At 43.6% G+C, this 12,858-nt stretch overlaps 1 protein-coding gene across 1 annotated transcript in view; it reads right to left on the reverse strand.

Moving 5' to 3' along the window:
• NCEH1 (neutral cholesterol ester hydrolase 1) overlaps positions 1–12,858 on the reverse strand; it is a 57,929-nt gene that overhangs the window by 24,431 nt on the left and 20,640 nt on the right. Inside the window, exon 3 of the mRNA XM_040349380.1 lies at positions 12,706–12,775. Within this exon, the coding sequence (XP_040205314.1) occupies positions 12,706–12,775 (70 nt within the window). The remainder of the gene's footprint in view (positions 1–12,705; positions 12,776–12,858) is intronic.

Here is a 12,858-nt window from a genome sequence, read left to right on the forward strand (position 1 = left end):
CAAATACTTTTTCACACAACTGTACCTGAAAAGTGTCTATGCTCTTTTTAATGCTTCTGGATGATGTGTTTCCAGTTTTAAGTGGGTGGAGCCTCTCTTTCTATCTCTCATGTGCTGTTCTGGAAGAACATTGCAGAAAAAAGACAGGAAGCCTTTGTAGCGATGTCACGTCTAGTTAAATTATCTTCAACCAAAACATGCCTAGAGGTGGAATTTATCTAAACTTCACATGCTTTACTAAGAGGATTAACAGAACAATTTGTTTTGTCAGCTGCAAACACATTCAATCAGGCAAGAATTTCTTAATCTTCAGCTGCTCTGTATGTTCCTATGCAAGGAACAAACCAAATTTTTTATTTTTTTGGAAATAAAACTAAAAAGGCTAAACTCCATAAAGGACTATGGTTAAAATTGTAAGTTAATTTTATATACTATACAAATAAAATTTCACAGAATATCCAAATCAGTGTCAAACAAGGACACCATTGTACAGTGGCGTTCATTTCAAATATTTAGAAAAGTTATACTTCCAGTTTTGCCTTATAAGGCAAACCATGGAAAATTATCTCCATAGGTTCATAGAATGTCTCTAAAGATGTCGGGCATATGGTAGCTGACATTTGTTTAAGGTTTTAACCTTTTCATAATATGCATTCCCTGCGATGCCTTCTCCATTCCAACACCATTACTGAAGTATCTAGTTCCACCTGTGCTTGTTAGAAAGGTCTGTGGTGAGAGAGGAGATTAAAGAATGATATTCGGAGTGGACTGGGTCTGTAACCTCTTTCATCTGTGCTAGGGAGTGAGCTCTTCTTCGATTAAGAGCCAGGAGGAGAACAACCATTTAAAATAACAGACCATTTTATTCCATTGTTGTTACATTAACCTCTTGACCACCGCCCCATGTAAAAAAGACGTCCTCTTTTTAAAGATGGATATCTCGGTAACGGCAGCAGCAGCTGCTGCCACAACCGAGATTTTCATCTCTTCAGTGGGCGGTGGTGTACACGATAACGGCGGTCTCCGCGGTGGATTCGCCGCGAGATCGCCGTTATCTGTGGCGGGAGAGGGGCCCCCCCTCCCGCCGCTCTCCCGCGTCCTCCGCCGCTTACCGGAGCCGTCGGTAGCGGCGGAGGCGATCGGGTCCGTTCAGCAGCTGACTGGGGAAGCGAGTGAGGGAAAAATGTCATCACCCGTCCCCATACCTCTGCTGGGCGGAAGTGACGTCAAAACGTCAGTCCTGCCCAACGTCTTCAATAAACATTTTTTGTTTTTGTCATTTGAAAAAATTACAGTTTAAATTTTTTTTTTTTTTTGCATTTTAGTCTAAATATAAGATCTGAGGTCTTTTTGACCCCAGATCTCATATTTAAGAGGACCTGTCATGCTTTTTTCTATTACAAGGGATGTTTACATTCCTTGTAATAGGAATAAAAATGATCAATATTTTTTTTTTTTATTTCAGTGTAAAAAATTATTAACTAAATAAAAAGAAATAAGAAAACAAAAAAAATATTTTTAAATCGCCCCGTCCCGACGAGCTCGCGCACAGAAGCGAACGCATACGCGAGTAGCGCCCGCATATGAAAACTGTGTTCAAACCACACAAGTGAGGTATCGCCGCGATCGTTAGAGCAAGAGCAATAATTCTAGCCCTAGACCTCCTCTGTAACTCAAAAAATGCAACCTGTAGAATTTTTTAAACGTCGCCCATCGAGATTTTTAAGGGTAAAAGTTTGACGTCATGCCACGAGCGGGCGCAATTTTTAAGCGTGACATGTTGGGTATAATTTTACTCGGCGTAACATTATCTTTCACAATATATAAAAAAATTGGGCAAAATTTATTGTTGTCTTATTTTTTATTCAAAAAAGTGATTTTTTTCCAAAAAAAGTGCGCTTGTAAGACCGCTGCACAAATACGGTGTGACAAAAAGTATTGCAATAACTGCCATTTTATTCTCTAGGGTGTTAGAAAAAACGGAAAATTGTATCATACTTACCAGTAATTTTCCTTTCCTGGTGCCTATCCATGGCAGCATACTTGTGATAGAGCTCCGCCTCGACTCCTCCTTCAGGGCTAGTGAATAGAATAAATTAAAGGCATAGCCCCTCCCCCAACATTCTCCGTAATATAGAATACCGAGGGTGGGAGCGTATGCTGCCATGGATAGGCACCAGGAAAGGAAAATTACTGGTAAGTATGATACAATTTTCCGTTTTCCTGGTGCCTCCATGGCAGCATACTTGTGATAAATAACTAGCTGATATGGGTGGGATAATGCTTAACAATAAACGTTTAATTAGAAGAAGACATAGCAGCCTGAACTGCCCTTCTTCCAAACTCAACAGTCGTGAGAGCTCCTAGACCAATATGGTAGTGTCTGAGGAACGTATGGTGAGAAGACCAGGTGGCGGCCCTGCACACCGTCTTCAACAAAACATTAGCCCTTGCTGCCCAGGAAGCCGAGACTGCCCTTGTAGAATGAGCATTTACTCAGGATGGAGAATATTCTTTACCCTGTAGGCCTTCTGGATTAACTTTACAACCCAAGATGCCAGAGTTCTGATGGAAGCATCTTTGCCCCTGTATTTACTGAACAGTACAATAAAAAGTCTCTGAGTTTTTGAAGGGGTCGTGGCTGCTAGGTAGGCCCTGAGCACTCTGGATACATCCAGCTCACGACAAGACTCTGAACCTGTGTCTGTAAACACTGCTAGTGCCCAGGTTCCAACAGGTGGCTTGGAGTAGCGACCTTAGGTGTGAACCCTCGAAGGGGCGAAGTTCCACCCTGTTCGGGAAGAAGGAGATGTGGTCGTCACCCATCCCTAAGGTGTGAAGTTCCGAGATCCTTCTGCCAGATGTAATGGCTAGCAGGAAAACCGTCTTTAGTGTCAGGTTCCATCTTGCTACTTGTTGCACTGGAGCAAAGGGATGGTCAGATAGAATTTTAAGGACCAGGGACAATCCCACTTAGGAAATGATCGTCTGACAGGTGTCGCCGAATCTTCAATACTCCTCTGAGGAAAGTGACTACCAAGAGATCCTCCACCCATCTCTTACTTGTTGCGGCAGAGACTGCTTCTACCTGCACTTTGAGGGAGCTCAGACCAAGCCCCAGATCAAGTCCTGTCTGAATGAAACCTAAAATATTGGACGTAGAGGGAAGGATTGGATCAAATCCATTTCCGGTAGCAGATGACAAGAACTTGTCCCAGATTTTTGATTATATGGCATTAGTTGCCGGTTTTTCTGGCTTTTAGAAGGGTTGTTATGACTCCTGGGGAACACCCTAGGGACTCGAACCCTCGCCTCTCAACCTCCAGATTCGAAGATTCAACTTCTGGAGGGTTTGGATGAACTAGACTGCCCTGTGACAGAAGTTGAGGGAAAGGAGGGATCCTGATTGGAGAGCTCACACTGAGGCGCAGGGCTAGAGGGAACCAGGGTCTCTTCAGCCAATACGGAAGTACTGTGACACATAAATATAACACAAATCAAAGTGAAATAACACTGAATGGGTAAATATATATCCACTAAATAGTCAGTATATACAAGTGGTATAGGAGAGCTGAGTCCTGCTCAAATAGTGTCTAAAACTACTAAAATAAAATAAAAATCCGAACCAAAAATGGTAAATAAAAGTGATGTGGAAGAAAACCAAAACGAATCCTTCAGTGAAACAAATTCAGTGAAACAAACTTATTCAAAATTGTATAAAAGCTGCCAAATGATCCAATCAATATGCTGAGTATGCTGGATTAGATGTAGAGTGAGTGACCAGCAGATGAAGATCGAATCCTCCACTAGGCTCACTAGCCTCTTACCTCTAGGTAGATATAGATGAGCATCAGATCTCTCACACCGTGGTAATCCTTAAAGGGTAGTCCCTGTCCTTTCTCCCCTTGAGCTGGCACAACGTCTATAGATCCGTATAGTACTCCGCCCAAATACATACAATGGAGAGAAGGAACAAAAAAGGAACCTCCGATAGTGAAGCACAGTAAACCAGGTTGTGATTTATTAAACGGAAAAACCTGTGCTTACATTAAAAAATATACAAATGTGCAGCAATATTTAAAATGAGCGGCGTTCACAGCGCCGGCTTACGTCACTCCAGGTGTACGCCGGAGTATTTTTAATTTTAGTAGTTTTAGACACTATTTGAGCAGGACTCAGCTCTCCTATACCACTTGTATATACGGACTATTTAGTGGATATATATTTACCCATTCAGTGTTATTTCACTTTGATTTGTGTTATATTTATGTGTCACAGCAATGTGAGATACATTGCGCAGAATCACTTTCACTATCTTATCTATATTTTTGTGTTTGGTAAAACACTGCTAGATTTTGCTGCACTGTATATTATTTGTTGAGGTGTTTGTATTTTAAGGATCTATAATAGCGCGGAAGCACTTGTCACTTTAATACGGAAGTACTGCCACCACCTGGACTGACTCCCTGAGGAGCCTCAGGAGGAAAGGCATATGCTGTGGTGAACCTTCAGGGGCATGACAGGGCATCCACTGCCTCGGCTTGTGGATGCTGCATTCGAGAGAAGAATCTGTCCAGCTTGGTATTCTTTGGGGAGACGAACAGGTCTACCTGAGGGGGATCCCACATGCTGGCAATCTGATGGAAGACGAGGGGGTGGAAAGCCCATTCGTTGTTGTCCAGGAAGTTTCTGGGCAACGTGTCTGCTTCCGTGTTCTACCTGCCCGGCAGATACATTGCTCTGGGGTCCAGGAGGTTCTTCTCTGCCCAGAGTGTGATCAGCATCACCACCTTGAGGAACGACCTGCTGCGAGTGCCTCCTTGCTTCTGCAGATAAGCGACAGCTGCCATGTTGTCTAGATGTAGAAGTATTCTCTGGCCTCTGATTTGGGACGCCAAAGTTAGTGCTAAGAAGGCTGTCCTCATCTCCAAGATGTTGGATACCACTCCCTGGGTAGAACATGACCATCTACCCTGTATTCTGGTTTCCCCGGAATGGGCTCCCCAGCCCTGTCCGCTTGCATCGGACATAATTGTGATCCAAGGATGGGGGACCAGGTGACTAGGTTTGGAGAGGTTTTCTGGAACTGTCCACCAGTGAAGATCCCTGTGCATTACTCCCATCAGCAGTATCGTCTGGGATAGTCGTCGTTTCTTCCACTGCGCCAAGAAACCTGTCTGGAACTACCTTAAGTGCCAATGGGCCCAAGGAACCATGGGTATACAAGGAGACACTGTGCAAATGAGGCTCAGACATTGTGAAGCTGTCAGATACGGGCTCCGGATGACCTTGATCATTCTCTGGGTGACAATCCTTGCCTTTGGCGGTGGTAATGACACTGTCCCCTCCTGAGTGTTGAACATTGCACCCAGGTAGATTATCTGCTGTGTGGGTGCTAGTTGACTCCTTTCGGAATTTATTAGCCACCCTAGCTCTTTTAGGGACTGTAGAAGAATTTCCCGGTGACATACCAACTGATCCGGATTGCTTGCTAGGAGGAGGATGTCATCCAAGTAGTGGAATATCCTCAAGCCCCTTTCCCGCAGGGGAACCAAAGCGGATATTAGTATCTTGGTGAACACCCTGGGAGAGGTGCACAGACCGAAAGGCAGGGCTTGAAACTGTAGGTGGGTCCATCCCACTGCAAATCTCAGACATTTTTGAAATGCAGACAGAATTAGAACGTGTAGGTACGCATCCTGCAGAAATCATCCAATCTTATGGCTGGACTGCCTGAATAATCCTCTGCAGGGACTCCATTTTGAAGCTTTTGGGGCAGATATACCGGCTGAGCCTCTGAAGGCCTGTCACAGGCCTCCACTCACCTGTCCTCTTGGGATCAGAAATAGGGTGGAGTAGACGCCTGCGAAACGCTCTGCCAAGGGAACCAGAACAGCCGCCCCCTGAGGCTGAAGTGACGTTAGGAAGTTTTACAGAGCTTGAGCCCTTGGCGGAGAGGATGGAATCTCTGTTCCTTTGAAAGAATCCCGAGGTGGGGGGATGAGAGAAATTCCAAAGGTGCCCCAATTGAATTGTAGACAGAACCCAGGGGTCCTGACAGCATGTGGTCCAGACTGGGACAAGAACTTTAGCCTGGCTCCCACCGGGAGTGCCTGGGCTACTCTGGCGTCAAAAAGACTGCTTCTGCTCCTGTGGAGCCGGAAAGGTCATTCATCTTCCTGTTCAAAAAGAATGTCTGAGTACCTTTCCAAGGTCTTTTGTTGTCTCTGGGCTGTCTTGACTGCCTAAAATCTATTGGATTTGTCTGGCGGAATCTAGAGGACCTGCCTCTGAATCTTCGCATCCTTCTGTCCTGGGGAAGCACACCGGACTTCCCTCCTGACAGCCTGGAGATAGCTTTAACCGTTTTGTCTCTGAATAGTGCTTTTCCACTGAATGGGATTTTGCACCAATTTTGTTGGAGAATAAGTCAGCCAGCCAATCTTCCAGCCAGAAGACCCTCTTCACCATTACTGAATGCAACATGGATCTTGCAGAGCATCTGATCGTGTCAATGGCCGCCACCCTGACAAAGTCTGCTGACAACCGAAGTTCTTCCAAGGCTTTAATTATATCCTCCTTGGGGACATCCTGATGCAAAGCCGTCTCAATATTATATGTCCAAGATCTTATGGCATTTGATACCGATGTGAGGGCGATAGCTGGCTTACATGCTGCTCCCGCGGCTAAATAGCTCCTCTTCGGGTCCAGGTTGGTTCGCATGCCTAGCGGTTCTTTTGAAGGAAGCGGAATCCTCCATTGGTAAAGCGCGTTCCTTTTTTTTTTTGAGTCGCACCACCGATGCGTCTACCACTGGCATGGATTCTGTTAATGGGTATAGTTTATTGAACCAGCCCCATGAAAGTTTTCTATCAGTCTTTGCCCATTCATTCTGAATGACCTGGCTAATGTCGCCTCAACAAGAAGACTCTTGGGGAGGCTCTTCTGCGTCTTCTCAGGTGACTGCAGTTTTGACTGCCTGGAAGAACAGCTTTACCAAGGAGAGACTGAAGCCAGAAGGTTGACTCCTCTGAAGAGTCTACAGGTGGTGAATCTCTAGCTGGTCAGCCTGACAGTGGCAGAGGTGTACTGACTGCTGCAGGACCAGGGAGATTAGGTTCTGTATCCTGAACCTGGGACAACTGCTGAAGTGGTTGAGCGGGGACCCAAGTCGCAAGCTTGGAGAAGGAGTCCTTCATTGTTCACTTGAGCAGGTCTACAGCGTGCTGATTTTCTAGCTCGCAGCCGGACTCATAGTCCATAAAACAGTCCTTACAGACCACTCTGTCTGGTAGTGGTGTGGCCCCACCTGTCCAGCATTTCTTCTTTGTATAGGTCCTAGGAGAGGGGGAAGGATCTTGTCCTCTGGATCTTGATCTCTCTGATCTATGACGTGAAGAATGAGACCTGCGGTCTGATCTGTCGTCATCACGGTGTCTTGAAGATTTTCTGGACCTCTTGGAGTGGGCAGGGCCACGGTGTAAGGAACTCACATTAGACAGTGAGCGCACTTTTTTTTTTTTTTTTTTTTTTTTTTTTTCAATACTCACATATAGTTGGTCACATACCTAATAGGGGTGCGAGGATCTTTGTTTGCAAGATAAATGACTAATTGCAGAGTTAGGCAAAAGGATCAGCTGCGGAAATTTAGAAAGAAAGGGAAAAAAGAAGGAACTATGGAATTTTTTTTTTTTTTTTAAATAACACATTTATTTTATCTAGCACCATTTTTTTTTTTTTATTTTTTTTTTTTGAGAATAAACACAAAAAGGTAGCTACCACAGAGCAGCATCAGTGAAACCTAGCAGGGCACAGCTGAGGAGACTCTGACGGCTAACCCTGAATCTGAACTTAACTAGGCTCAGGTGGATGGGCTAATAATCCCATAAACCACCATTGCAAAGTGACTCTGGAAGAAAAAGGGCAAATCTGGCCCCTCTTCCAGAATCCAAGATGGCCGCAGTGATGTCGAGTGATATACAAAACAAAACAAAAACTGTAGCCCACCGCTGATTTCGGGGGAAACAATCAACAACTGCAAGCCCGTCAGGATAAAGGCACCTGCCCCATCAAACTGACCGGACTTTAAAGGGAGCATCACAAAAAATAAAACAACAAGCACACCTTTTTTTTTTTTTTTTTAAAGGAGTCCTAACAGGCAAGTTAAAGGAAGGAAGGGATGGGAGAGGGGAGAGACAAAAAACAATATATGCCTAAAAATAAAATGGAAACCACCAGCCTGGAAAGATGTGAGCTGATCCTTTTGCGACTCCACTGCATTCATCATGGATGCGATAGCAGACTTCGTTCCTAAACGGAAACTCTGCGAAATGACCCCAACAGATCCACAGAGGGGTCTCCCAGCTTATTAGCGCTGATAGCGGCCCAAGAACAGGGACTGCGCCCGGGAAAGGCTAAACCCGGCGGACGCTGCCGATTGCAGAGGTATGGACATACATCTACTCTTCACCAGCACAAGAAGGTATGAGGGAAAAAAGGAGAATGTTGGGGGAGGGGCTATGCCTTTAATTTATTCTATTCACTAGCCCTGAAGGAGGAGTCGAGGCGGAGCTCTATCACAAGTATGCTGCCATGGAGGCACCAGGAAAAATATATATAATGTTTGGGGGTTTTAAGTAATTTTCTAGCAAAAAAAACGGTTTTAGTCTTGTAAACAATCTGAAAAACAAGCCCGGTGGGAAAGAGGTTAAAAAGACACAGATGGGATATATCCACACCTTGTTTCACATTAAAGCATATCACATACTGGTTCCAAGAACCTTAACTATTTCATGAGTAACATTATTCTAATCCCAACACTTATAATATGGCACCACATCCATTATAGTCCCAACTTGGTCCATACAGTGTTGATAGAATCATGAATATTTCAGAGTGAACTCCCAATGCATTTTTTCCGGAAAGGACTTCCTCAGGGGGAGTAAAGGGGGGGTTATGTTCTGTCAGATCCAAACATGTCAGAAATACGCCTGCCCACTTTTCAGTCACATCTCAAATATGGTTAGGCAGCCAAGCCCCCGGCAAAGTTATCTACTCATCTGTCAGGGAATCCCTGTGAGACGTCTGATGCTCAGATATGCGCATGGTATTTGTCACAGAATGGTTAGCAGGCGCAAGCAAGAATTTGGGAATGTGAATGTGCACACAATCCCTGTTGGCGTCAGACAGCCCATTTAAAGAGTGCTCATACCCATGTTCTACGTTAGCTGCTCTTCAGCTGTTCCCCGTGTCCTGCGTTTATCCTGTACGATTCCCTTGTTGCTGACTCTGCCAACTCTTGATCTTGTCGCTTCCCGTCTGCTGGATGACTCTGGCTATTCCTGTGACCACGCTTCTGCATCCGATTCTGGTTTCCCATCCTGCTAAAGTGCCCGTTTGGCTAGCTGCTGTACCAGTGCTGTGCACTGCCGAGTGTTCCCACCTTAAGTCTGCTGGGAGCCCTGACAAGCTGCATGTCCTGAACCAACAGCATAAGCAGAGTGCCTCTTTAACCTAGGATAGAAACTTCTAAACACTACTACGTTTCCTGATCCACTAGTTTCGCCAGCCTCCCTGGAATCGCATCTCCTGCTGCAAATTCTTCTAGCAATATCATGTTTCTCCTGTCCCTCAGTACCTTCTGTTCCACCTTCAGTGGGGCCTGGGCTGGAGATAAAATGAGGCCAACCTTATCATTTCATTCTCATATCAGGTACGTGACATCATCACTCATAACCTAACCAACCTATGGCGTTTTGGCCAACAGCACATGCACCAAACAGTAGCATGGTCAGAGTGACCACATGCCCTAACCATGTTTGAGATATGACTGAAAAAGTGGTACGCTTAAGTGTATAATATGTGCCACCAACTCAGTGTCCCACCATGCACACCATTTCCCCTTTGTTCATCTATTCTTACCCGATAATATGTCATGTGCAAGATCATAATGATTATTGGGGGGGGAAGAATAGATGTACACAGAAGAACACGGGTTGGTGGCACATATTCACCAATTTATTTGGATTGGCTACAATGATGCATAAAATACTACACTATATACTTGGTATTTTTTTTTGTTGTTGTTGTATATAGGTCTATATCACGTGAATAAGGTGATAATTTAGAGAAGAGATGGAGTGGATGAAATAAAGACCAGACGTATTTTCACGTTTAACACTGAAAGCTTTGTTTGACCTGAATACATAAAGGGTTATTCCATCTGGTGAGGATTCAAGGAGAAATGATCCATTTTCTTGTCTGCATATTGGGACTATTTCTTTTGTTTTTGATTATCTGGACTCTAATTGGACATTGGGATAGTTTGGGTAGGGCTGTTTGGTATGTTATGCTTTAACTTGCCTTAACTTGTATTACTAGCTGCTGGGGAGTGTATATTTATTTTAGTCCTCCTTCGTACGGATACTAAATTAGTGTGAAGGAAAGAAGCCTGCCAGTACCCAGGGAGAGGATACAAACTTTCTGGATGACTGAGCAGAGGATCGGTATTTACTGATCTTTTGTCTGTCCTTAATGAAAACGTATAATTATATATATATATATATATATATATATATATATATATTACACACACACATACATACACTCATATACAAACACGCTGTATATAAATATTATTTAAAGAAAGACCTTACTCATATCTCTGATGTGGAGCACATTACAGCAGTTCACAAAAACACGTATTCTTGTTGGTGCATTGTGATACCATCCATTGTTAAAGGCACCCTAATGCACCTTGCTAATATGCGTGCGTTGCAGCATACCACGACACATGCCAACTTACCACAATCCTTAATTTTCTTTCTTTTTACAACTTTTATTTGTTAAATTCAATGCTATGTGCAGCAGTACATTAAGACGCATTACCATGCAGTGTTAGTGGTGCAACGGATTGTCATCGAAAAAAGTTGTGTGCATGTTCAGTCCACACACAGCGTGGTCATGGCGAGTGGAGGAACGGAGGAGCTTTGATGCCCCACGTCATTTAAATCCCCTGTATGAGAGCATTTTGGCTTTGCTGTCAAATATAATGATGAAGGAAAGAGGTTAGTGGATAAAACCGTGATGGTGTGTAGGCACTGTGGCACAAAAAAGCCATATGACAGTGGAAACACATCAAGCATGGCCATGCATGAAGCGACATCACCCTGGTGTTTCACTGACGGGAGTGAAAATGAAAACGAAAGCTGCTCAACAACCGCTCATCAGCGCAGCATTTAAGCAGCCCCTTGTTGCACAATCAGACCGGGCTAAAGCCATCACAAACGCCATCGGTGTGTTTATAGGTGCAGACATGAGGCCATATTCGGTTGTGCAAAACGAGGGCTTTTAACACATGCTGAAAGTGCTTGAGCCACGTTACAACATTTTTTTTTTGCTGATCCGAAAAATGATCCGATCCGTGACTCTGATCAGAGAAACGATCCGAACTGTACGTTTTTTGATCCGTTGCACCCCTATGCAGCGTTGTGATAAAATTATTTTAGCGCAATGCACACCAATGCAGTGCACACACAGTAATGCAGATTGGCATTACCACAGGCCATTGGTGTGAAGCCAACCTTCAGATCTAGAACGTTAGTTGCCCATTTATAGGTTTTGCTTATGTTCAATTTCCAGTGTTCTGAAAAAAGGTACAATTTAAAATTTACTATTAATTGTTGTTAGTTAATAACCAAATATATTTTTTTTATAGATTTAGTGGGAGTTTTGAAAGTTATGTTGGGCTTGTGTGTGTAATGCCGCGTACACACGGTCGTTTTTTGTGATGAAATAAAACGACATTTTTCAAACTTCATTTTAAAGAACGACGTTGCCTACACACCATCGTTTTTTCAAAATGCCCTAGCAAAGCGCGGTTACGTTCAGAGCGTACGACGGCACTCTGTTCCATTCAAGCTTGCGTCATAACTTGCTTCTGAGCATGCGCGGGTTTAAAAACGTTGTTTTAAACATAGTTTTACCCACACACTATCATTTTAAATGACACAAAAAACAACGTTTTGAAAAACGACATAAAAAATTGAAGCATGCTCGAATTTTTTTTTGTCGTTTTTCAGAAGACATAAAACGACGTTTTCCCCACACACGGTCGTTTTAAATGATGTTTTTAAAAATGTCGTTTTTTTCATCACAAAAAACGACCGTGCATTAGTAATGATTTTACACCAATGCTTATTGCAAATATAAGCTTGATAAACATTTGCACAGTCACCGCTATCAGTAGCAGCATCTGTTTATTCTACCAGTCCTGTGTTTTCTTCTACAAACTCTGAAAGCTAATTGAAAAATAAAAAAAAAGTGAAAACACTGCAAAAAAATGGTCTGGCCACCAAGGGTGGCCAGACCATTTTTTTGCAGTGTTTTCACTTTTTTTTTTTTTTTTCCAATTACCGTAGCTTTCAAAGTTTGTGGAAGAAAACCTTAGTTAGAAGTAGAGCACATGGCCTGGCAGCAAGAGTTAATGGTCTGAAATGAATGCTTTTACTTTGCATCAGGGCAGGCAGCATGATGTTGGAGGCAAAGACCAACTTTTGGTTAGCCATATTAGTGACCACCTCAACCAACATACACCACAAAAACTATGCACGTGAAAAGGCGAATTATTGCAGTCACCAAATATTTGTGTTCTGATCTGGCAAATCAGCATGCAAAATAGATTGGCTTCCCATTGTTCAGACTTACTCGATAGAAACAACAACGGCATTCACATCTTCAGAAAACCTCCGGCACAGAGTGTCATAGGACCTTGCTCCTAAAACAAGCAGAAGAAATGCAATTGGTCATGCACATACAGTACTGTAGTAATAACCCATAAGGAGTCGGCCATACTGAAAG

This window comes from Rana temporaria, chromosome 4 (genome assembly GCF_905171775.1).
Source record: "Rana temporaria chromosome 4, aRanTem1.1, whole genome shotgun sequence".
Taxonomy (NCBI): domain Eukaryota; kingdom Metazoa; phylum Chordata; class Amphibia; order Anura; family Ranidae; genus Rana; species Rana temporaria.